The sequence below is a fragment of the Netta rufina genome (assembly GCF_964035555.1).
Source record: "Netta rufina genome assembly, chromosome: 9".
NCBI lineage: Eukaryota > Metazoa > Chordata > Aves > Anseriformes > Anatidae > Netta > Netta rufina.
The window spans coordinates 21,874,200-21,900,041 of NC_140132.1; the positions used below are offsets into that span (position 1 = coordinate 21,874,200).

The 25,842-nt window shown below is 51.2% G+C and overlaps 1 protein-coding gene across 4 annotated transcripts in view; it reads left to right on the forward strand.

Annotated features, from left to right (window-relative positions):
* Window positions 1-25,842, forward strand: part of TNIK (TRAF2 and NCK interacting kinase) — a 139,508-nt gene that overhangs the window by 44,808 nt on the left and 68,858 nt on the right. For all 4 annotated transcript variants that reach the window (XM_084292414.1, XM_084292417.1, XM_084292416.1 and 1 more), the window contains 2 exons: window positions 21,730-21,786; window positions 24,066-24,191. In XM_084292414.1, coding sequence (XP_084148540.1) covers window positions 21,730-21,786; window positions 24,066-24,191 — 183 coding nt within the window. The remainder of the gene's footprint in view (window positions 1-21,729; window positions 21,787-24,065; window positions 24,192-25,842) is intronic.

Genomic DNA, 25,842 nt, shown 5'->3' on the forward strand with positions numbered 1-25,842 from the left:
CCGTGATGAAGTACCCTACAAGGGCATTAGCACATCACTTTGCTCCGTTATGAGGCAGCAGCAGAGGGCTGTGTCGGGATGCAGCATTTTTGTACAGCACAGTGAGCTCGGTGGGAGATAATTCGTTCTTTCCCAGACTGATAAGTGGCACTGAAAGTTTTAAAGTTGTAAAATTAGGAGTAAATTTAAAATGCCTGGAATAGAGGTGGCTTTCCTATGTAATATTTGTAGTACATAGTAAGCAAAGTACTTGGAAGCTGTGCTTGTAGCCGTGATGAGGCGTGGGCAGAAGAAAAGCCAGGTTTGGAGAGAGGGAAAGTCTCCTGCTGCAACAACTGGTAGAACTGGGAAGGCCTCCTGGGTACTAGGGCACGCTCGGTCCTTTCCTCAGTCCTGAAAAAGATGAGGAAAATACATGAAGCAGGGCAGAAAATGCTGCCAGCAGAGTGCTGCCTGCCTCAGACAGGCTCCGTGCCAGGGCAGCGGGGCTGTTGGGGGGAACAGATCCCCTCCTGCAGCATCCCCTGCCTCAGGGCAGGACTGAGGGATTTACCCCCATAAGGACATCTGAGGGCCTTGGGTCACCACTGAGGTCACTGGGAAGGTGTTGGTGGGTGCTGGGGCAGCGTGGGGACAGTGGTGCTGGTGGCCCCACGCTGCTCCCGCCCAGGACGACTTGCAGGTGGCCCTGGGAGGGGAGCGCTGGCTCTGCGAGCTCGGCTTTCTCCTTGGCTATCAGCGTTTCCCTTCCAGGAGTGAATGCTTTCTGCCAGAAGAATGTTCCCAGCTCTCTTTTTTTTCCACTGGCTTTATGGAAACACTGCGCCTTTCTTCTCCTGGCTCCCCAGATGGTGCCTGCCCTTGCTGCACAGACTGAATTCCCACTTAGTCACCCAGCGGCTGGTCAAGCGCTCTTGGTCAGGACTGGTTTACATTAGGAAAAAAAAAAAAAAATATGCTTTCATGCAGATTAAACGTTTATTTTCCATGGAGAGGCCTGGCTTTGCTCTCCCTTAGCTGCTTGGAGCACGTGCTTCTTGAACCCAGGGCACACAAGTGCCACCCCGCTGACCCCTGTTCCCGTGGGCTGGGTGCACCCGGCCTGAGCTCCCCAACCTCACTGCCCAGGGCTTTTTAGTGAAATGCTTCAGGATTTGCCTTTTTACCTTTTGTTGCTGCTGGAAGTGGATCTACAGGAGCATTTGTGGGGTGTTCTTGTTTTTTTTTCCAACCTATCTTTACTCGGTACAAGGCTGGAATTGAGCACGAAGGCGAATTGCCCAAGGAGGTGAGGCTGCTGCACCCTCCAGGTCGATGGGTGAGACCCTGCCCTGCCCCAGGGCACAGAGATCTCCAGGCTGAGCCCAGCCAGGTGTGACAAGGAGCAGAGGTCTCGGGGTGGGCACTGCCAGCAGCTTTCCCAAAGCCAGGTAATCAGAATAAATGAGACCCTCGTTACCGTTGCTGATGAGGGAACAGCTGCAAACACTAAACTCAATTAGATTATTGAACATCAAAGAATTAATATTTATGAGTCACGGAAAATAGGTTTCATAAACCGTGCTGCTTGCCTCTCTTTACCTTTCTAATCAACAAAACCGCTCTTTTCTGAAAGGTGCTGAAAGGGCCCCGCTTGCACCACTTATTTAACGGGTTGTAGTGAGCCTTGATGGGAAAGTGACCTAGTTCAGGTCCCCAGGGGCTGCTGCAATAAAAACGGTTCTGAGCAGAATGCTCTTATCGCCATATGGCAGCTTCAGGCATTGCAGACGGACGCGGTCTGCGAGCGTTTTGTCCAGAAATGGTGAGCTTTCGCTTAAATAAATACGTGGAGCAAAGCGCGGGAGGAGATGTTTCCATTCTTAGTGTTCTTCCCCGTGAACTGGCTGCAAAATAACTCGGTTGCTAGAGCAGGGAGGTAGCAGCGAGCTCTTCACCGGCCGCGGTTTGCTCTGCAGCCTGCCCTGGATAATGTGCTTTGGGGAGCTGAAAGCCTCCGATGGAATAGACTCGGTTCTGCAGGTGCAGAGCACTCACTTTTTCCTTGTAAGCCCAAGCCGAGATTTAATTGCTGCTCTTCAGAAGTGCAAAACAAGAGAATGTAATAATTAGAGCTGTCAGGGTGTCCTTTCTTTTATGCTGATGCTGACATTAGCGGGTTTCAAGCCTATTTTTAACCTCTGCAGCGTCGAAGGCTTCGCTGTGTATTTTCAGGCTGAGTTTGTTTGTATCGAACTTTGCAAATTGGAAGTAACCTAAACTGGAAGGGGTGAGGCTGGGCGGGGGCAAGAGGAATAACTGGATCGAAAGAGGAAGGAAGGAGGAAAAATGAAGCAAATTAAATGCAAAATATGCCCATAAATTGTTTCCACTTCACTGTGGATTTTTTTTTCTTTTTATGGGCCTGCAAAATCCTCTCTAACTGGATGCTAAAAAATCTCAAGACACAGAGCACTGAGAGCCTGGTAAGATAAATATTGTGCTTAACGTAGCTTCAGAGAATGCCCTGGATGCTGCGGGCAGCGAGAGGACCATTTTTCTGCTTAAATAGCTCCAATTTTAGCAAAGTTCACCCCGTGACCCCTCGGGGGGTTAGCCTGATGAGCCAGCATCTGTAAGAGGAGTGATGGAAACAAGGTAGGATGTGCCGTGCTGATTCAGCTCTAAAAATACGTGTAGTAAATGTGTCTGTGTACCAAAGGGTACCACAGATAGCCCTACGGAGGAGCTCTGTGCTTGCTCCTCTAAGGGCTGGGGTTTGGGTTTGCCGCAGAGGGAAGTTCAGGGCCCTTTCTCGCAGAGCACAAGGTGGTGTTTCTGGCAGGATGATTTTTTTCTTTTCCAAACGTGTTTTTTTTAAAGTTTCTCGGCACGGGGCTCTGGTTCTTCACTCGCCCTGCTGGTTCCTTGCGTTGTGCTGCTGTTCCTGGCCCTTTTCTTCTGCAAGTTTTTGACGGCCAAAACATGGATTTCTAATCCTAAAATTACAACCTGCCCTTTCACGGCGCTAAATCAGTTAGTTAATCTCCAAATAGTTCCCCAGCTCCTTGTTAGTCACTTTGCGCCATTAAACTCTCGGCCAAACCTTTATCCAGGCATTAAAGGGTGAATATTGAATACTCCTGCTGCTCTGAGCCAGCTCTGAACCTGGGAACCCCAAACGTGGAAGGAGCAGCGTTTTCATGAGCCTGCTGCTCCTGTCTTGTCTCTCACCTCTAACATCCCATGGCAGGGTCTTGGGTTGGTGGTATCTGTGGGCTTAGGAGGGTGAAGTAGAGCAGAGGTTGCTGGATTTGGGTCTCTGACCATGTCCTGAGCCACCCCCCCCAAAATGTGCACTTTTACACGTGGTGATCCCAACTTTCCTCATACATGGGTGAAAATGAGACATCGGTGCTGTAAACCCGACCTGGGGGCAGAAAATTCTTCCCTTGAGGCTGGCCAAAGGCCGGTTCATCATTTTTAACCATAGTTACCTCGGAACCAGGCTCTCCCCAACAAACCCAGCTCCTGAGCCGTCCCACGAGCTGTTTCTAGAAGCTCTCGACTTGCAGTTACTCGGTCACCGCCTTTTTTATGGAAGAGCAAACCAGGACCGTGCTATTCACCTGCCTTATATTTTTCTCCCCCAGCATTTCTGCAAGCACCCGCACTGATAAACCTGGTTTTCTTTGTATTTATGTCCCTCGGTTGATCGAGTACTCCCCTAATTAAATCCAGATTCTCTCACTGCAGTAACAAGCGAGTTCCCTGAAAAACGGGAATCTTTACGTTTGCCTATACAGTGAGAGGAGGGGGTTGTGTGACAGTGTGTGACAGCAGTGCCGAGTGCCACACACGTTATTTCATACCCAGGAGATGTTCTCAGCCCACCTTTTTGCCCTTTTTTCGGAGCGTACCTATTCTTTGACAGGACAGGATGATTTGCAGCCTTGGAGTTGCCGTTTGTCCGGTTGCCATTCCCTACGTTAGGCGTGCTGCCGCCTTGCTGCATCACCCCGTGTTCCTGTGCATGCTTTTAGCTGCTTTTTGCTCTTCTCATTTTCATTTCTTTTGTGCCCGGGTGCCACAATAGGAGAAGCAGGGGTGGGCAGAGGAGGAATTTGCTCCGTGAGGGTTTCGTGCTCTGGCCGGGGCAGCCTTGCAGAGCCCCCCCGTGCCCTCTCCTCCGTGGGACCCCACAGCCAGCGGGGAGCTGCAGGGGGGAGGAAACGGGAAAAGCTGAGCGCAAGAAGGGGAGGAAGATGGAAAGAATGAAAATAAACAGGAGAGGGGAAACTAGGAGCAAAAAAGGGGGGACGGGGCAGGAAGGCAGCAAGGAATGGGAGGAAGCGGGGGCTCGCGGGGCTTCGAGAGCTGGAGAAAAGCAGCTGTCAGTGCTACGCTGCAGGAAGCCCAAAGTGGTATTTTTAGGGACTTTATATAAATAATGGGTCTGGGGGAGGAGGGAGAGGAGCGACTGCTCTTCCCACCGTCTGCTCCACGAGGCTTTGTGGCGCTTCTGGTTTTCTTCCTCCCAGCCTCGCGACGTGCTGAGCGGGGAAGAGGTGCTCACAGCCCCGGCCCCATAGTGCCAGCGGGGTGTCTCGGGGTGCCACCTGGGTGTCGTGGGGTGCCACCTGTCCCGGGGAGCCACCCTGGGCTGCTGGCGATGAGGAGGGCCCAGCCTGTCTCCTGGAGAACTGTTTTGTTCACTCCCTTGTTCAACAGCAGCTCTCCAAGCCAGCAGGCTGGTGCCGCGGGGCCAGGCTGGCTTTCTGCAGGAAGGGTGTCCTGTAGGTTTCTAAGTCAGGATTTGCACTTTACGAGGCGCTCATCTCTCAGCACAGGACAGGAGAGTAACCTCTGGTCAGCTTGGTTTGCATGGAATTGTTCAGGAAACGAGGAGCTTCCCCTGTTTGGAAGGACAAGGCTGCGTTTTTGACCTCCTCATTAAGCTTTCAGAGGGAGAAATGGTTTCGCGTTTCCTCGAAGTGGTTTCGGGCTGCCCAAGAGTTTCAGGGGAGACCAAGATCTGCTTTTGTGTTGTCACATCAGGTGTCTTTCATTCCTGCTTCCTGACGTGGTGTGCAGCAGAACTGGGACACGTTTACATTAACGCACAGCGCTGTGCTTTGCTGATGCTTTGTCGAGGCAGGTTTCAGAGGCACTTACTGAAGGCTCTTCCCCTGTCCCCATCTGCACAGACACAGGCCTGTGAGGGTGACCATCATTTATCATCAGCGTAAGCCTTTTCGGGAGGGCCAGGCCCAGCGTTTCAGAACAGCTGAGAACCACACGAGGCTGCTGCATGCCCCAGGCACGGGTAAGGAGCTCTCCCCAGGCTGCAGATGCTGCTGCAAGCTCCTGCTCCCAACAGCTCCCTTCCACGACCACAAAACCCACCTCCCCGTCAGCCTTTCCTGCAGGAGGCAGCCCGGCTTGGCTCAGGGGAGCTCAGAGCAGTGACTGATCTCTCCAGGCAGCTCTGCAGTGACATGGAGGCGCTTTGTTCCCCCTCTGTTGCCATTGATCTGCAGGGATTTGTTTGCTCCCATGCTTGGTCTGTCCACGTTTGTGCATTGAGATCCTGGAGGGACCAGGAAAGACACTGCAGGAGTTTTGGGGAGTGCGTGCAGGGCAGACAGCAGCTCAGTTATTGCCATCTCTGCTTCTTCTTGATCCGAAAGATACCGGGAGCCGCAGCCTTCAGGGAATTCTTCAGCTCAGCTCTGCCTGTAGGAATTTGGGAACCTGGAGGAGGGAAACAAAATGTGAAGAGCTTAAAAAAGAAAAGAAGAGAAAAAAGAGAGAGACTCGCAGCACCTGTACCTGAGCCAACTCAGAGATTGGCGTGTCAGAAGTTTTGATGAGGGCTCATTCTTTTGTCTGGGATTGCTCACGTGCCTCCTTTGTTGGAAGTGCCGGCGCTCACAGCTCGTAGGCAGCGCCATGAGCTGGGACTCCTGCATCATCTCCTCTGCTGCCGGCACTGCCAGGGGCTGCACTGCGCGGCCACATCGCTGCTGAGGGTGTTAACCACAGCGATGGCCTTGTCATTAGATGGCCAGGAAGCGTTTGTGGTGGCCTTGTGGTGAGCCAGAGTTTCACCTGGGTCAGCCTGCCCGAAAGGCACCCCGATGTCTGTCCTGGGGGAGCCTTGAAAGCCGGTTCCTATAGGAATGGTGATGTGGGTCAGGGTGCTGTCAGGGTACCCACAGTGGCCCCGAGTTTGCTGTGGTGTGAATCTAGCCCATTTGCCGTTGTCTCCACTTGGCAGAGAAGTCTCCCTCCTGGTTTCTGCTTTTTTAAGGATGATCCGCTGTGCTTTGCATGTTAGAAACGCGTGTTCCTATTCAGTATGAACTCCTCTTCGGGGTACAAAAGCGGAGTCTTGTAGAGGAGCTGCTGTGTTCAGAGGGACCTGCGTGCTGTTCTGTGATGCGAGGGAGCAAACACCTTCCACGAGGGCCAAGGTTGAACACGGGGAGAACGGGAGGAGGAGGATCTGATGTAAAGATGTGGCCAGAGGGTTGAGTCCATCACCTCACAGTGCCCCTGCTGTGAGCATCCCCTGCTCCTCACGGAGCTGAGCAGGGCCGGCCGGGCTATGTGCTTTGCCTGTTGTCTCCTTTGCCAGCTCGTGGAAGTATTGGAAATGAAAATAAATCCCCGGGTGGTATTCCTGCGGCCAGCACGGAGCCGCAGCTGGGTGCAGAGCAGCAGGCGGTCTGACAGGGCAGTTCTCTGCTCGCGGGGCAGAGGGCAGGTTGCATTTCTGATGGCTTTTATGCAGAAAAACGCGTGTTGAGGGTCTCTATCATTTCTATAGGCATTTTTGGTGCAGCTCGCCCCCTGCATTGTCAGCTTCCCCTGGAATAAATCAGTAGGAGCTGAGTGCCTTGGTTACAGGTCGGGTTGCAGGGGGTGAGAGGAGCTGGCTGGCAGGAAGGGAGCTCTCCTTGATCCCTGCACGGCAGCACTGCCTGTGATCTGATAGACAAGAGCCTGTGGTGTCCTGAGCCCTCTGCATCTAGCTGGGCTCGTCTCTGCACTCCATGCCGGGGAGCTTCTGACACAGCTTCTGCCAGCAGAAACTGGGGTCCTGCAAGAAGGGGGGGCAGGAGCAGGGCTTGAAGTCACCCTTCACGTGGGTCTGGAGCCAAACTTCCTCGAGACCCAGGAACACCAGAAGGCAGAGGCTGGATTTGGAGCCAGCCCCGTTATTGTAGCAGCCACGGGATCCTGCTGGCTGTTTGGCACGAAGGGTTGGGCTGTCCCTCTGCATTCCCCATCTCTGTGCCTTCAGCTCTGCTTTTCCAACCCATTTTGCAGGTGGAGGCACTCAGAAAGTTTCTCTGGAGCTGCTGTGGGTCAGCCGGTCCTTGTGACCAAGGCGGGGGGAGCCAAGTGGCTTCGGTTCCCCTTGCACACAGGGCTGCAGTGCGGTCCTCACCAGCTCCTGGGCGAAAATCCTCTCTCTGTAAGGCCGGGGCTCTGCTGCTGTGCCCACGGAGGGGGCGACCAGAGCTCAGGGGTCTGCTCCGGATAACTTCATTTCATTTTTCTCCCTGCATCTTCCTGCCAGCGTGCTGGAACCGCTGATGAGCCGGCGTGGCTCTGCGGGGCCAGGTCTGCAGCCTGCAGTGCCGTGAGTCATCTCCTACACAAGAGCGGGTTTTAATTAACGATTTCCAGCGCACTTTTTAAGCAGTGGTGTGGAAGCGCTGTGCAGGAGCGTTTGAGTCACAAACGTAAAGCTTCGTGTCCTTCGCTGTAGGGCTGCGGGGAAGACCAGAGGCTGTAAGAGAAATTTCAGAGTTTGTCCCGTGCTGGTGTTTGTGAGCGTGGCTGGGAGCAGAGTGCTGCCACGTGAGGGGGAACCCCTTTTATCCCCAAATGTGCTTGCACACCATCTCCTGGGCCTGGTTTGGGAAGCTTTTTGCAGCTGCCATCAGGCACTGTTGCAAAACCCCCTGCAGAGCCTCACAGGGCACATTTCCCCTCATCCCGTAGGATTTACGGCCCTGTGGTGTGTTAAAATACACCTTGACTTCAGGCTCTAACACAAAGGGCATTTATACAGCCTGTTAAAGGCATCAAACTGCCCCCAGCTGCGGCTGTCAGGAGCAATGGGCAGACTGGCAGCTTCATTTTTGTGGGAGCACACAGCGAGGGCTTTCCCCACTCCTGCCGTGGGTTGGCTTTTAGGGAGCTCTCAGTTATGGATGCCCCAGCCCCGGCACACCGAGCAGCAAAACTAACTGTGCTCTTGTCCTGCAGCCAGCTCCCACTGCTGGGAAAGCTCCTGAATTTTTAATCCGAGTCTGTCTCTGACACACTGGCTGCTTTTAGTGCTCGGCCGGCATCGATCCTGCTGGAGAAGGGTTAAAAGCTTGCAGCGGCTGCTGGCGGGGCGGCATGTGGTCCTGGGGGTGCTTATGGAGCAGTATTTTATCGCTCTCTTTGCCTCAGCACGGCCGAATCGGCCGCTCGGTGCTTTGGGCTTGGCTCCTTCCTAATCCACCCACAGCACGGCGAGAGCTGCGCACGGTTTGGATGAGCTGAGGGTCCCCCCGAGTGCGTTCAGGTTTCCACCCTGATCTTCCTCCAGCCCAGTACCCGGCTGTCACCCTCTGCCCGTGCTCAGGAGCTGTCTGTCTGCCTTGGTTTGCTTAGCAGCGAGAAAAATCCCTGCCCTCAGCTGGTCCTTTAATAGCTGGATGTCCTCCTGCTTTCATCGCCAAACGTGGGCAGTGGCTGCAGTGCCTCAAGCCCCTTACCTACCCGTGGCTGTGCCAGTGCTGGTCGCCCAGCACCGAAGGCCGCAGGGGCACTCGGGGCTTTCTGGCTTCCTCCCACTCCTTCCTCAGCTGTTTTATCCCCGTGCAATCACCAGGATGGGTTTAACCTCCCAGTGCTAATCCCAGGTCCTCCTCCTCTCCTCGCTACCAGACCTCTGCTGGAGACGGGTGCGTGTGCCCGGGGGTCTCTTTGCTTTGTGGGGTCCTCTCTCACCAGCTCCTTTCCTAGCAAACCCCTCGCACGCCTCTCTCCCTTTTGCAGAGCTGCTTCTGCTGCTTTTTGCGGAGAAACGGGGACCTCTGAGCCGTGGCTGTGCAGGGAGGAGTTCGTTTTGTGGCTCTGTCTGGGCAGGCAGGAAAAGGCCGCGGTCTGGCTGTGTGATTTGGTAACTGAAGGGCTTTGCCTGGCGGTGCAAAGGTAGGAAATTCCTGCTGGAGGGGGAAAAGTGAGGCTTGGGAAGAGAAGCTGGAGAAGCAGCGCAGTTTAATCTGCTGATCAGCTCTGTTGATCCCAACCTGCAGGCTGGCTCAGAAGGTAAGCCACAGCGGGGCTGGTTGGCAGCCGAGGCAGAAAATCCCTTCCTTATCCCAAACAAAGCAGTGAACACATGTGTGACATACGGAAAGGAAGTACGGGGATGAAGGGTCTGAACGTCATTTCGTGGGCTCCCTTCTCCAGTAGGATGTTCTACATTTTCCTTCCCTGACTTGCGTGAAGCAGCCAGAGGGCACAGAGCTCTTGCTGCAGCCCTGTAGAGGGGTGTTAGCATGGATATCACATACATGGCTTTAGCCAGGGCTTAAATAATAAATCTGCTCTTAAATCAGAGCGCAGGCACTGCAAAATGTTTATTGACTGCTGGCAGTAAGTGACCCGCAGTAGGCCAGGATGGACTGTGAGTTGTCACAGCTGCTCAGGGCAGACAAAAGCCCCGGAGGCAACTCTGGCTGAAAGGGAGTGTGCTGCCCAGCTGCCTTGAAGTGCGTGAGATCTCAAATTGCTATTTGGGCTGACACAGACAGAAATGTGCAACGTGGGGTCTGCAGCATCTTGGCTTACAGGGTCCTTGGGCTTAGGAGAGCACCTCAGCCCTTGGCAGCATTGGATGTGGGTTCCTTCTGTCATTCTCCCACATATTTTCCTAGTACTGAGATCTAAGGCACCCCAAGATTGATACACGAAAGCTCCTGGCAGCTGTGGCATTTTATCCTAAGCCCTGTGAAACCTAAGTACCGCTACCAGCTTGCAGGTGGGGTGAAACTGGTGAGAGCCTCGTTCAGCTGCCTTGCTGCTCTGCTGGGGCACCTGGGTGGCAGAGCTGGCGAGAGCCAGGGTGGGACACAGGAGCTCGTCCTGGGTCACTGCAGAGGTTTTAAAAGAAATAGAGAAACAGAGGGGATGGGAAAGCTGGAAGGGAAAGCAGGCTGGGCTGCTCAGGCAGCTTGGGTAATTCATGTGGACGTGGCCATGGCCATTTTATGCCACTGGCAATTCGAGCATGAAATGCAATGGAAGTCCTTCATGGAAAACCACCCACAGCCATCGAGTTAAACTTCCTGGATTAAATGGTCAGCGGCAATCACCGAGAATAGATTTGGGCTTGCCTTCCCAGTCGGTTTTCCTTGCAGAGGGACAGCTAAAAGGTGCGATCGGTGTTGTGTGAGGAGTTACCTGCTGGTGTCTGCACCGCTCTGTCACGGTGCCTGCGTGCAGGGGGACATCAGATGCTCCTGGTGCTCGGAGAGCCTGGTCCTCTCGCTGCGTGCAGGGTGCCCGGCTCATTTCTGTGGGTTTTTGGCATTCTGCCTCCCAGGCTGAGCCGTCAGCACCGGCCAGCTGTGAAATCACTCGTGGGTCACAGTCCAAAGAGACATCCTTTAGCAGAGCCGGAGCGGCGGCAGAATATTTTACAGTGCTCTCCTGCAGGTACTGGCTGCGAGCTGTCATCCGGCCCTCTCTCATCTCTGCTGGGTGCAGGGGAATTGGGAGCATGAGCATTAGTTCTGTGCATGAAGGGCTGTCTGAACATAATTGCCACTGCCTGCAGTATCATTAACTCTTAAAAAAAATAAAAAATCATTGTTGGGGATGTCAGTCAGCTTCCAGAACTGCTGCCTGAGCGTTACCCGGCTCCCCTATATCCCCTGCTACGGGTCTGGCTGTCCGTGCCCCGAGCACTCCGGCTCTCAGGGGTGCCTCTCCCCGCCTTGTTGTTGGTTGAAAAACCACCTTGCACTTTACATGCCACCTCCAAAATTGGATCTTGCTACTATGAAACTAGAACCGGAGCCAAGCAGATGGCACTGAAGAGGTGTTTCAAGAAACCACATTTCCATCAGCATGTGTGGGGTTTTCTCTGCAAGGGCCATTTTTTTTCCCCCTCAGCCATGTGAAAGCATTACTGATCAGGGGCCTGGATTAAAGAGCAGGTAAAATGAACGCAGAGCTCTTCGTTTATAAGAATCTATGTGTGTGTTTACCTGCAGCTTTAGATTGCTTTCCACATTAACATTTCGGACACTTTGGTGCCCCTGGGCCCTGTGGAAATCCCTCCCTCCGGTGGCTCCCAGGAGGTGGGAATAGCACAGGCTGTGCTGGCACCCCGGCTAACTAATGAGCAGCCTGGTAATTACAGGAAAGGGCACAGAAAGCTGCCAGCTGCCTGGGGACATCCATCCCTGCTGGCTAAATCCTGGACATGTTGTGGTGCCCTGCTACTCGTCGGGCTGTGAGGCCGGAGGAAGGCCCCAGCCATGGCCTGGCCCTTTGGGGGAGGCCGTGTCCTTCCCAGGCTGCCCTCCAGAGCCCGGGATCCTGAGGGGATCCTGAGGGGATCCAGGCGGTCCCGGCACACGCCGAAGCCCTGTGGGCAGCCCTCTGCCCTCCGTGGTTCAGCATTTCCCAGCTGGAAGGAGCAATCTGGTGCTGCGCTCGGAGCCGCGGCCTGCGCGCGAGGGCGCCTCGTGGGTCTCTTAAATGGAGATTTAATTCTAGTTCTGAATGCCGCGGCGCTGCACAGGCACCGATACGAAACAGAAGCACAGTGGGGGTGTTACAGGGTGGTAATGACATGGCTGTCATGAACTAATGTTGCTGGGAACAGGCTGTGCTGCCGTCTTCCAGCCGCCAAAGTGTGTGCTCCCAGCACGGGGAGAGGCGCAGGAGCGGGGGGCAAGGGGCGGGCGGGCTGTGTGCTGCGGGGGGCTGAAGGCCTGGGGGGGCTGCGAGGGCTCCAGCAATAGCCGAATCCATCCCTGCCCTCCTCCATTCCCCGGATGCTCCTTGGGTTTGCTGGAAAACCTCCTGCTGCCTCCTGTGTGGGACCAGCTCTTTTTTCTGTACTGCTCTGTGCTAGGAACATCTCTCCTTACTCCTTCGGCAAGTTGCCTCGGTTTTCCATAGGCTACTCCTTAAATCTTATTTCTGTGTGCTTGCTTCTTTGCTGCTGAACAAAGCACCACCTCTGCTCTCAAAGCAACCATCTCTGCTCCTGTCTGCTCCAGGCTGTTACTCTCAGGCACCTCACCTTCCAGCCCAGACCTGCTCTTGTTGGGGCTTTGCCCTCCTTTAGGTGAGTGGGGTTTGCTCTGGGCCCTGGCAAAGCCCTGCAAGATGCAGGAACATCCTACAGTCCGCTCCACTGCAAGGTGTCTTTTGACCATGAAGTGCAGCTCTTCAAACCCTACAGCTTCAAGCACTTGTGGACGATCTGAGGCTGATGTAGGACCTCCTACGGTCATGGCTCTATCCATGGAGGAGGGAAATGTCTCAGTTCTCCCTGAGCCAGAGGAAGAGCTGGTGTTTCCAGTCCCCTTTGCTAGAACAAGAGAAGGGATGGCACAAATGCAGACTTTGGGCTAAGGGATGTGTTTCGTTACCGCCTTGCTCACCTATGTGCTAGAGAGAGTGTTATTTTTAGAGGTGAATAATATGCTAATTTAACAATTTAGCTCGGTAATCTAATAATCCTGCCTTCTTTACTTAACGTCAGCCCTATTGTGGAACCGCTGTAATGGAATTGCAGCTCTCCCAGCTGCACGGCCCCGATCAGAGCCTGAATTGATACAGCGGGATTAGAAATACTTCAGCCCAAAGGTCAGCTTTGTTCGGTCAACACAGAGCATTGTCTTGGCCTTGTGCAATTAAAGACGTCTGGGCCAGGAGAGGATTTATGCCTCTCCGAGGGACAGCTCTGGTTGTTCGATCCAGCCTGAAGTATTAATAAAAATGCCCAGCATCAGGGAACAAAAAAAATAATCCACTCTGTTTTTGTTTCCCTCTGATTTTTTTGAACATTTTCCAGGATTTTACTACTTAAAAGGTTGGAAAAGATGACAAATGTGAGGGAGGATCGGATATGAGTAAAACTTGCGCTTGTCCTGCTCAGTGAAAGTCTTCTGCTCTCCGAAAGCACCCCGTGGGGAGGGCAGCAGCTTGGCTGGAGGGAAGGATTCGTGCTCAAGCTTGCTGCAGGAGAGGCCTGGGCAATAGAGGAAGAGCTCTGGAGAGCCCCTTTGCCAGCAAATAATACGTAGAGTGATTACATGCACTTTTTCATCTTTTTCATGCTTTTTCCGTATTGGCGTCAAAATGTTTGAGATTTGTTACTTCTCGTCTGCAGCTCGGATTCATGAAAGCGATTTCAGGAGGTTGAATTTCCCCCAAGTTCAAAGGAATTGCATCATGTTAGTTGTGACCTTTAATGCCTTGGGTCGACGGGGTTGCTCTGAAGCTCTGAAAGCTGTTTGTGAAACCGAGCAGTGATGCAGAGGTGGAAATCCATGAAATCGAAGGGAAATGCAGTGTCATTGTGGCTGCCTGTGTCACGGTCATGCTGGTTCTCTCAAAAAGGGCAGCATGAGCTCCCACTGAAAATGGCAGAAGTTTTCCTGGGGTGTTTTGTCACGGGGCAGTGAAACAGAGCCACATTCTGGCCCGGGTGCAAGAGCTGGTCCCAAATCCACAGGGTGGTGGTGAGCCCACTCGGGCTTGAAATTCCCCTGCAAGTAACTGAGGCTAAAGTGCAAGCAAGAGCAATAGGGTTTGGGCCGTGATTGCTCTGATTAATTAAACAGATATTTTGCTTTTGTTAAAATAAACACGTCCCATCCTATTACATGACTCATTTCTCTTATGCTGACCTGATATTTAGACTATCTGATGCTTTAATTACTTTCTCAAAGACGTGGATGTATTTCAGATAAGTTTTAAGAGATGTGCAAGCCAAGTGCAAAGCTGAGTGCATAGTTTATAAAAACAGCTTCTTTTAGGGAGTGATGAATTTTCATACTGGGGAAAGCCTGTTTTTCCGTACATAAGTATTTTAACCCCTTTAAACTTTATGGAGTTTTTGTTTTGTTTTGTTTTTTGTTTTGTTTTGTTTTCTGCGCACCCTCAATATCCTTTCCAATGGGAAACTGAGAAGTCTATAAGCGTGCCTCTACTCCGTAAAAGCCAAGTGCGAGTCACGCTGGGTGCTATAAAATGGTCTAATTTAATGCAGGCTGACAGTTCGGATGCACATCCAGCACTTTGTAATTTCATTGTGAAGCGCACTCCAGTGTTTGTCAACACGGGTGTATTTTAGCGGTGCTGACGCTTAAGTGAATTTACTGAATATAGACCCACAGTGCTATAAAACAGAAGCAATGATTCTTGCAGATATCATCCCATAAACGGAGAGCCTGCTCTCTAAATTTCCCCTTTATACTTAGCTGGGGAGCTCTGCAAGTGCCCTGTAAAACTGCTGCCTTGCTCCCTGCCTCCCTGCGCGGGGTCAGAGCGCGGGGGTGCTGCAGGGTGAGATGTGCCCGGCCCCGTGGGATCTGCACGAGCTGCTTCAGGAATCTCTGTTGGAAGATGAGCTTCTCCCTGGTTCCTCACAATTGCCATGCAACTGGAGCAGAAGAGAGGCCGTGGTGGGCCTGGCACACAGCGTCTGCATCGCTTATCTTTGGGCACCCAGAGCAGTCGAAACCGAGGTTTCAGTCCCGAGAGCAGCGTACGTGTGTGTGCTGTGATTGCCAGCCTGAGGCTTGAGAAGCAGAGCAGGTTGTAAAATTGTTGGGTAGCAGCCTCCTGGTCCTTCCCAGGCTTCTCCCGGTAAATGTGCTTCCTGGGATAGCACTTCTCCCAGAAAAAAATTGCGTGCAATTTGGGGCGTGTTGGTGCTAAAGTGCTTTCGTGCTAAAAATCTTGGACTGAGTCCCAAAATTGCCTTGAACTATGGGCAGACTAGAGATTGGTAGGAGTGGGAGCAGAGACCCGTGGGAAGTTCTGGCTCATCGTGGGAGTGCTCCGCTGCAGAAGGGCTTGAATGTAGAAACAGAGTCCAGGAAGCTGCGAGTGCCCTCCTGCTGTCCCTGCAAACCCCTTCGCAGTGTGCCTGCAGAAGCAGGGCTAAGGAGGGGTTGCCACAGGTGGTAAATGGTGTGGGGACGTAGGAAAGTTAACTGGTGCTGTCTCACCTGGCAAAAACTCAGGTGTCCCACACCCTCACAGTTGCAGGAGTGTCATTTTGCTGAGACTCCTGTACAAAACGGGGTTTTCCTGGGCTCTCCTTCCTCAGCTGCGAGGGTGACTCCGCGGTCTGTTCCCAGCAAGGCTGTCGCCATCAGAATTTCTGAAGCTCCCTGTAACAGCACCCAAATGCCTCTTATTTTAACGTTTCCATGTAACGGGACTAATGGCATTGTGAAATGGCTGGGTAGGAGGTGTTTGCCTTCAGAGCATTAAGGCTGCAACACGGGCACTCCATTAAGTGCCTGCTGCGGGGATTATGCACGCACGGGGGTTTGGAGGCAGGGAGGGGACATCTGGAGCAGAAGGAAGCAGGAGCTTCACCTTTCACGACAGAGCCACAATTCTCTTTGTGGCTTCTGGTTTCAGCAGGTGGAGGTTCGTATATTTGGTTAGACAAATAGGAGCAGACAGTGGAAGTTAAGTCGAGTGGGGTAAATCTCTGGGCACAGAACGGCAGGTGAAATTCATGCTCTTGCGAGCAAACTGCAAAAATCATCCTCTTTCTGTCCTTAAAGCTATGGGCTTGAATTTTGGGCCAGGATAGATGGTTACTGCGTACAAAGGCTGTTATTTAGGCCAGGGAGCTAACCTGCTGAGCCCACCTTGGCAGCTTTGGTGCCTCCTTTTTCCCTTTGGAAATCTGGGCTGGCTCGGGAGGCTCCCCCCTGCCGCGGGTGCGAGACCTCCGACGGACACTGTCGCAGGGAGGTGCCCTGGGGAGCATCTCTGCCAGGTTACGCAGGCATCCCGAATGCTCGAGGACAAAAGGCATCATCGTGTGTCACAGCAAGTGGCCTTCCTCTGTTGGGTTGAGGCTGAGCCCCTCCTAGAGCCCCGGCAGCCTCAGCAGCCTCTGCTGTTTGCCCACACACGGGTAAACCTCTCCTGTGGACTTGGAGCAACCCCTGCCTGCTGGAGTGCTCTCCAGGTAAATATTTCTATTTGGTGAATAGAAGCCTGAGTGCATCAGACGGGCGTTTAAAGGCGTTTAGCTGTGTTCCCGTAACATGCTGGCCCATTACGTTTTATGGAGTGTGAGGGCCACAACCTCTGAAGAAGTGCTGCTGGTACCTGCTTCGCTCACAGAAATTAGTCTTAATACTTGACACTATCAAGTTAGTGATAGTTGATATAACATTTTGAAAGCAATTAGGAGCAGGAATTTATGCTCAGATGAATTTTAATTAAAAACCATTGCAGCTTTCAAGTTCACACTTGAATAATCTTGAGGATGAAATGTGGGTTTATGCCCAAGTGAACCTTGACAGCAAACCCAGAGAGGTGAAAAACGCCTTAGGAGCTCCTATTTCCTCGTGTTTGTTTTACAGCATCCCAGTCATCATGGTGTCTGTAGCACAGGGCTGAATTTATGGAGATGAAAGCAGATCTAGCTGTTCAGCCAGGATGTAACACAGCCAGATGCCAAACCTGCTCTGGGGACAGGAGCAGGGAGGTGTTGGAGAACCTGTTGTGTGAGCAGCTGGCAATTGGCAGGAGCCACCCCAGGGTGTCCTCAGCCTCAGAGGGGCAGCTCTGGGCACAGAGAGCTGTAGGACAGGCAGGGTGCTGCCTGCTCCATCAGTGTGCTCCCTGCTGCTGCCAGCTCCTTCACTCCCCTGGCATAAGAAATCCCAACCTCAGTTTTGTATCTCCCCTAGAAACTTGCATTTTCAGCCCCAGAAAAGCCAGTTCCTTCTTCTTCTTTTTTATTTTTTTTTGAAAGGTAAAAAAGAAAAGGCGTTTTTGTACCAGCTCCAACATCTATCCGCTCCGGATGACCCTCCAGAGGCGTGATGAGCCACGGTAGACACTTGTGTGCAGAATTAAAAAGCTTCAACCAAGCGGGGGTGGGAGGGTCATCTGGAAGCGTTTGAGTATAAAGCCTACGATAAATAATATTCCAGGAGATAATGCTGTGGAAAAATCCAGAACAATGCAGGAAGACAAAGGAGGCAAGAAGCAAACTGTTACAGATTGCTGAGGAGCAGATCCCTCCTGTCCGTGCGCAGACAGGGACGGAGGGCCCTCAGCATACCTGATGGCAGCAGGCAGGGGGTGGGGAGGGCGTGGGGAGGGCAGGTGGCTGCAGCAATTGCTGGACCGCTCTCCCTGGACTTGATTTACTCCTGTCACCCCAAAATGGTGGAGGTGGTGTGGTCTGAGTGCTCAGAGTGACTGGTGGGTTTGGGTACCCCTGCTGAGGAGGATGGTGGTTGTCCTGAAGGCTTTGCCTCTGGACACGTTCTCCTGTGGCCCCAGGGGGAGCTCCCAAGCACGGAGGCACCAAAATCACGGAGAAATTTTCAAAACTGAAAGAGTTTCTCTTCAATGTCAGCATCTGCAGTCTTAACCCGCTGTTTTAACCCACATCCTTGCTTTTGGGGAGCAGAGCCAACCTCAGGAGCACATGGGTGTAGTGCAATTGGGCTCGCTTGGGTGGTTTGTAAGAGGGGTCTCTGCTCCAGCATTGCTTTAAACGAAAATGTCGGTGAGTTTTGATCAGTGGCTGGAGAGGTAAAAAACACGTTATTACAGAAGCTTTCTGGCGCTTTTCTTGGTCAACCTTGCTATCCCAGTCCCCGTTCGCAGCTTCATTACAGCAGTGCAGAGTTCACGCTGGCCAATTTAGCACTTGCCGCACGTTAATTATAAATTTCAACCTGCCTTGGCTTCGGGAGCAGTGGCACGCGTTGCTGAGAGCAGCCTGGCAGCTCTGCTCAGCCCGGTTACTTTGGAAACAAAGCGCAGCGGCAGCAAGCCCCAGTCCTGCCGGGGCAGGGATGCTGGGGCTCGTGGTGCTGCCTTTTGGGCACATGTGCCTACTTCTGCACGGCCAACGCGCAGGATGTGGTTGGTGATTAATGCTGTCAAAAGGGCTTGTTGCTGGCATGAAATCTTTTAATACGTACAGTTCTCATGCTAATTTTATTCCCCTATTGTATCTATCGCTTTCATTTTCAGTGTCTCTCTCTAGCCTGTCTGTGCTGTTTGCATCCGAATTACAACACCAGAGAATGCCTGCAGTTGTATGAAAATGAACTGGGTTTCTAAATTCAGTGAAACCATCATATGTAGCAAGAAAGTATCAGTGCTGAACACCGAGTATCTCACATTGAAGGCAAAGATTAATTGGTAACGAAGGGCCAAGTGCTCGTGCTGTGCAGAATGAGGCAGGGGAAGGTGGAAGAGGAGCTCGGCCCTGGCCCCGCAGTCTGTTCTTCTGCGGGGTCACCGCAGAGGCACCTCGGCATGTGCAGCTGGAACGAGAAACGCCCTGCAGAGATGGAGCTAAACAACCCATCCCTGCTGACAAACTGCATGAAAAAGCAAAGCTTTGTTACCAGTTCCCAGGCTAAATGCTCTCCGCTTTGCCTGAGTTTTGCATGAGTAAGTGTCCCTCATGGTTTACATTAACATAAATTTCAAAGTGTTTTATTTTGTTTTAGTAAATGTTTGCGCAATATTAAGTTCTTACCTTCATCTGTAAATATTTGGGAGGTGTGCGGGGCGTTGGTAGAGGGATGGGGCTGGGAGCCGGGGCATCCCCGTGTCTATTCTGAGCGCTGCTGTTGGCTGGCTGGGTGACCCTGCGTGCTCGAGCCTCGCAGTTTCACAGCTTCAGCATTTACCAATCTGTGAAATAAAAAGGATGGCACCTGCTCTACTGGCAGGGCTGCTTGCAGAACTGAGCTTATTGATGTTTATAACAGCCTGTCTAGGATCTCTGGGAGAAGGACGGTGTGGGCACCCGCGGTGGTGGGGTTTTTGCTCGGGGTACCCTGGCAGCGAGGAGCATCTGCACCCAAAACACCCGGACTGCCCAAGGGGTGCTGTAAGGTCAGCCCCTGCTGGGTCATCAGCAAGGGCCTAGATGGCCTGGGCAGCTTTCTCAGTGGCTTCTCTGCTGGTCTCTCCATGTTATTTTTATTTACCCTCACTTTCAGTTCTTTTTTAAGATTGAAGCTCACACTGCAAAATCGCTAGCAGACGCTGATTCATCTTGAATTTGGGTTTAGCAGGCAGCGTCAGCCCTATAGCTACAACCGTGCTACTATCCCACTGCAAAATGAAAGAGGGACTGTGCTGTCAGTCATGCAAACACCGCAGACAGGAGGGAGTTGCAGTCAGTGCCACCCCAGGGTGTGTGCTGGAGCCACATGCTGACCTCCAGCAGGGAACATGCACCTGGAAGGAGAAAACCCAGTGGAGAACTGGGAGCCCCAGTGCTGTGTTGTGGCTCCCAGTGCAACACGTCCTGCTGCCAGCAGCCTGCTTTTCCCTGCACCACATATTGTGAAGAGCACAAGCAGGGTTAACTGGGAACATAAAAGAATACAGGCAGCTTGAACAAAGCCTGGTTTTGTGCAAAGATATGAGGTAGCCCTGAGTTTAAAACATATAACAAAGAAATCCTTGGACTGTTGAACCTTATACAGATTTTTCCCTTTGTTTGGCTCATGCAGAAGCCATTAAGACCCTGTAGCACCCATTTGAGTTCAACCCTGAATTTCAGAACCGTTGACCTTAGCGCTGCTTCATGAATTGCTGCATAGGGATACTATATGGTCACATGCCGTGCCTAAAGAGGTTCTGTGAGATGCATCATGGCAACGCTAATATCTCTTTCTTCTGGCTGCATAGATAGGCAGAATGAAGTGTCGGTATGTCAAATGAGGCCAGGTGTGACTAGCGAATGCATGACTTGAAATGCCATGAGTTGCTTCACCTTCTCCTTCCTCCATTTTATTGAGGAGTCGATGCTCCATGATTGTGTTCCCCTGTCCCCTGCTGCTGCTCCGCCGGCTTTAATTAAAGATTCAGTAAGTGTGGGCGCTTCCTGGCTGAGCAAACAAGGATGGATTTAGGGAGGATTTGTTTTTGCAGATCATGCTGTCTAAATAGATGGTGTCTCTCCTTCCCATGGCTGTGTCAAAGGGATGCTACAGCCATGGCCCAGGGTGAGGAGGCTCAAGGAGGCATGCTCAGGCTGGGCTGCGTTTTCTTTTACGTTGCATGTTTTAAAATAAAGCTCTTTTCCCATTGTTAGGACATGCAGTTGCTCAGGCCGTATAAATTGCGTTATTAAATGAGTAAGGAGCCCTGCTGGGTGAAATTGGCTTCTTGGTGAAGGCAGAAATGTGGAGCAAGCGACACTGTGCTGCTCCTCAAAATGGCTCTGCGGCTGGGCCTGGGCCTGCGCTGAGTGGGCCGGCTCCCCGTGTGAGGGGGGTTGCCATTTAGGAAATGTTCTTTTTGTTTTCCTGTTTCTGCTGTTGGACAGCTCTGTGGCTTGTCCCCTCCCTGTGGTGTCCTTGGTGTGCTAATTATAACTGTCATGGAGGAGGGGTTGCCGTCCCTTGTGTCCTCTGTGCAGTGTCCCACATGGTGGGGCCTTGGGGCTCTCCTGTGGTGAGGAGTGGCTGCGAACACAAGGTTGCTTCACTCTACCACCTCACCGCCAGTCATTTTTCCACGAGGATTAATGTAGATGAGCAGTTTCTTCCATGCTTTGCTAATTTTTCAGCAAGACTTTGTGTCCCCACATGGGGCTTCTGCTCCATGCTGGATCTCCAGCATCTCCTGGAGATGGGCCTGCCTGCCTGGGGTCACTGTGGTGGCAAAGGAACAAATCTGAACCTAAAGTTTCTCTAGCCTATTCGATGAAGCATTTTAAAAAATAAATATTAATGGACAGTGTGTATAATGGTTTGACATCCTCTCTTGGTGTGAAGTGGAGCCTTGCTGGGTGTTGGGGTTGGTCAGGCACGTCAAGGCCACGTCTGCCTTCCAATGGCCTCCACAAACAGGGTGTTCTTCAGCACCAAGCTGCTGTCTCTACAGTTAACTTTACTGTTGGTGAAATAAAATTCAAGAGGATTTTCCCAAGAGTTATTATTTCCATTTGGAGGTTTTCAAGGATTTGTCCCGTGGGTGCGAGCAGCCGACAGGCTCAGGTTGGAAGTCCCTCGTGCCTCCAGCTGGGTGGTGGCTGTTGCGTGTCCCCAGGTCTGTGAGAGCTGAGGCTCAGCTGAGGACACGAGGGGACTGCAGTCAGCATCGTATAAGTACCTCCGAGTATTTCTGTAATCACAGCTCCACTAGGCCATTTACAGCCGAGTCATGGGCTGTGCTCAGGAGAGGCCTGGAGCTCTTCTGCATGGCTGAGCATTGAAGGATATTTCCAGCAGTTGTTTGCCAGGAAAATACAACAAGCAATGAAGGCCCCTTACTAATTAATTGTAATGGCAGGAGGAAGGGGAGGGAATTGCTTTCCCATCATGGCTGCTGTGAAGATGCTCTTGAAAAAGCAAAAAAATGTGTGAAAGCTGCCAGAGCCAGGAGATTGTTTAAAGATATTGCTTACTGTGAATGAAACATTGCCAGGCAAGCAGAATAAACAAACTTTTCTATTTTCTTCTGCAGGGTCGTCATGTTAAAACAGGACAGCTTGCTGCTATTAAGGTTATGGACGTCACCGGGGTAATGTATCTTCCTCCTCCTGCATTGTTGAATTGCCAGATAAGAGGGGAAGGGGACTGCATGTGATAACGTGGGGGGTTGTGGAAGGCCTGTATTCCTGGGAAGCAAACACACTTTGAGATGATTTGAGATGTGCCATTGAGAGTTTGTGTTTTTAATAAATGTGGGAGAGGAAAATGATTCTGGAAGAGTTTTGAGATTAAGTATTTTTGTGCTGGAACAATGAAGCATCCTGTTCCAGCAGTGGCTCTTTTGAATGGATTAATAAAATCTAAAGAAAATTGTAGCCACACAATTCTGGATTCATAAAACGTGTTGTGTTTTTTTTTTGAAATCCAAGTTTTTCACCAAAAACCTTCAATTCACCAAAACTATCTGCAGGTGTTGTTTTGAATAACTTTATTATGCAAGATAAAGTACTCCTTTTGTATCCTATTGATCCAGAGAAAAAAATGCAGCACCCTGGTTTCAGCCTGGTTTCTCTTTTGCAACTTACATCAGACTAAGAGAACCAAGAATTTACAAATTAGCAAACAAATAACAGCATTTAGGGGAAAAAATGGCTTTACCATTTCCCTACGGCCACAGAAAAAAAAAAAAAAAAGTAAAATTGCTATGATCCCTAAAAGCCGAAACAGATGCATATAGGAAGGTCACATGAAAATGTTCTTTCTTGAATAAGATTTTAATGGGAAGTACCATTCATCTGGTTTTGGTGGGAAGCAGGCTGTCAGGGAATAGGCAGACCCATCAAGCATAGCACTTCGGCGTGAATGACTGAGATTCCCATGAGGTAAAGTGTGAGTTTACAACAAATTTAAGCTGAAAAATCAGAATACTCCTTTGGGGCCAAAGAGGGGCTTAAATTTGAGTCAACACTTAGTTTGGTAGTTTTAAACTATTGTCAGTTCAGAGGTGAGACCTCCAGGGACTCTGAAGGAATGCCACGAGCCCCAAGTCACTGCCAGAAAGCTGCTCAGAGTAGGACCGGGCTTGGGCAGGACTGGCAACGACCACAGGGAAAACTGAGCAAGCCCATGGCATAGTAGAGGACTGACTGTGTTTTATCGCTGATGATGCTGAGGTGAGATCTAGAGCCAGATCTAGGGCCGTGTTCTCCAGCCACTGCAGGAGAAAACTCTCTGTTTTCTCTAGAGAGACTGACACCACAGGGGGATGAGAAGACCTGGCCAGTGGTACCCAGGGAGCTGATGGGTTTTGGCACTGACAGCTCCTCATTGCCTCCAGCATGGTTGAGCATCCAGTTGCTTTCTGAACCAAAGAGCTTCAGTAAAAAGAAAACCTCCGGGGCCTGATAAACCAGTACATTCCCTGGTTCCCCAGGCAAATGAAGACAAACTTGTTGAGTGCTTGAAGGGAGGAGGTGCTAATGGTCTTTCAGAATAGTCCCCAGGTGTTTCTTGTAACCCTTGGGTCAGTTCCTCACCCTCTTTGGCCATGATAGAATTGGAGGTCATTTATACAAGCTTCCCTCCTTTTATTTTTTTTCTTCCTCTTCACTCTTCTTCCCTGAATTCTCTCTGAAGAACTGTAATCAGAAGTAATTTTTCATGGTAGTTTGGGAAGAAATCTGTGTTTCTGGCTTTGTTGTGTGACATCTGGTCAGGGAGCACTGGTGTTTAAGAGGAGCTGCGTCTGCCGTTCGGCTGATCACCAGGTCCTCTTGTCATCTGCTGGGTTGTAAAACTGAAGGCAGGATGAAGCAAGTGGGGGACAGAGGGGACATACAGAGAGAAAGAAGTGGCAGTCCTCCCGGTCCTTTTATAATAACACTCATCAACATCAAGGTGCTAACTACTGCTCCACAGCCTGTGAAATTACAGCTGTGCCACGTTTTGTAGAAAAACGTCCTGGTGGGCCTCTTGACAGGTCTAAGAGCTTGTGCTGATGCACTACCAGAATAGTGCAAGTGTGGGTAAGCTTCAGAGTAATGTGGTACAAATGCAAATTATGACATGAATTAAAAAATTCAGTTTGAAAAGGTGGGCTGAGAAGATGTAATTTGTGAGGCCAAAGTCTCCAGTCCAGATTTTGTGTTCCCAGGCCTCTGGTGTCAATGACATACTGCAAAAAGTGACTGTAAAAAATAAATAAATTAAAAAGTAAAAGGAAACTGAGGGGAGAGGATGATCAGAAATGGGGTGTGTGGAAGTTCACCAGAGTAGCAAAGAGAAGCTGGAGCCTGTGAAGTGCTGTCTCTTAGTGTCGCTGTTTTTTTTTTTTTTTCTTTTTTTCTTTTTTTTTCCCCCTCATCCTAGGATGAAGAAGAAGAGATCAAACAAGAAATTAACATGTTAAAGAAGTATTCTCACCACCGAAATATCGCTACGTATTATGGTGCTTTTATTAAAAAGAACCCACCGGGAATGGATGATCAGCTCTGGGTAAGTTGCTTTCTTTTCTTTGAAAATAGCTGGGTTTTAGCAAAACCACTTTCTCTGTGTTACCCGCTTACCACCACCTGTGTTACACAAAATACCTTTTTTTTTTATTATTATTTTCAAGTCATGACTTTGAAAAGGCTGTTCCTGCGCTGGGAAATGCTTCTCTGTTCTGCTGCAAAGTCTTTGCAGACGAATGATTAAAACCATTTTTGTTCTGGATTGTCATTAGCAGCATCTTTGTTATAATAATCAATTGAAAACTATTGTATCCTACGAAAATAAACAAATGCGTCAAAAACAGCTGGAAGGAGAAGGGAGCTTTGCTGGGAAGATGGAGGCTGAGAGGCTGGGTGGGGGATGCTGCCGCTCCCGATTCCTGCCAGCTCTCAGTATTGTTTCTTGTGCTCTGTGTTGCACAGAGGCAGTGCAGGGAAATGAAGAGAAGGGATGCAGCAGAGAGGGCAGGAAGGTCTGTGGCTCCTCAGCTGTGTCAGAGCTGATCGCCTTGTATTGCTGAAGGGATGGAAGCTGCTTTGCTTCCCCATAAATCCTTGCTGCTTCCCTTGCCAGTGGCTTCTCAGTTATTAACTCAGCATTGCCAGTCCTTGGAGCTGCAATCTGCCACCTATGACCAGGGATGAGCGGAGATGATGGGAGCCCACCTCCTCCTCCTGCCCTGGCTGCTTGCTACACAGAGCAGCCAGCACCACAGCCTGTGGCACTGCCTTCCTTCTTACCCCAAGGGCTAGAAACACAAAGCACCATTCCCTGCTCTGCTCTGAGCTCGGCTGGGCTGAGGTGGCTTGGAGCCAGCTCCTCTCCAGCCTGGCAGCAGAGCGGGTGGCCTGCCCGGGGCTGGGACACCCAAACCCACATAACTGAGCCCATGCGGCACAGATGACCTCTGTCTGACGTGTGCTGTGCAGGATTTTCATTGCGCAGAGTACTGCAGGTGGTGGAGCTGGCTGTAGCTGCACGCATTCAGGCCAGAGGAACCGGTGCCAGCCTTTTCTCAGGTTTGCCCAGTGCTGTACGTGTTCTCCTTTCGGTTCTGAGAAGGCAGCAATGTCCTCTTCGGTTGGAAGGAGGAGTCCTAAGGAGAAAGCTTATTTTGGCGTCCAAAGCCTTGCTGTGTCCAAAGCAGACTGCTGGAGCCCAAGCCTGCAGCAGTAACAGATACCCATGGCTCAGCTGGAGGCAGGGGACGTACTGCGGAGATGAAGCCTACGTTGAGGATATTAAAACGTTATGAATTAGTGTCAGCATCCAAAACCTCAGTTTTCATCCTTTTAAGAAACTGCTCCCAACATCTTCCTCTGCGTGTTGATACAGTTCACACAGGTTGTTTTTCTTCAATATTTCCATATAACCCTGGCTTTGGTATAGGGAAAGGTCTGCAGTGCAGTGGCCACAGCTGATTGCCCCTGAGCCCACATGGCAGGGGGCTGTCAGGGAGAGTCACTGAGGACAAAAATGGCACCAGCAGGGCTCGGTGCCACTCAGGTACCCGAGACATGCTGGTGTACACAGTTAGTGAGGAGACTTGGGGGCTCCAGGGGTTTTTATTGCTTGGGTTTGTTGTGGGTTTTTTGTTTTTTGCTGTTGTTGTTGTGGGAACTCTTGAAAAAAAACAAAACTGTTCTTTGCAGTG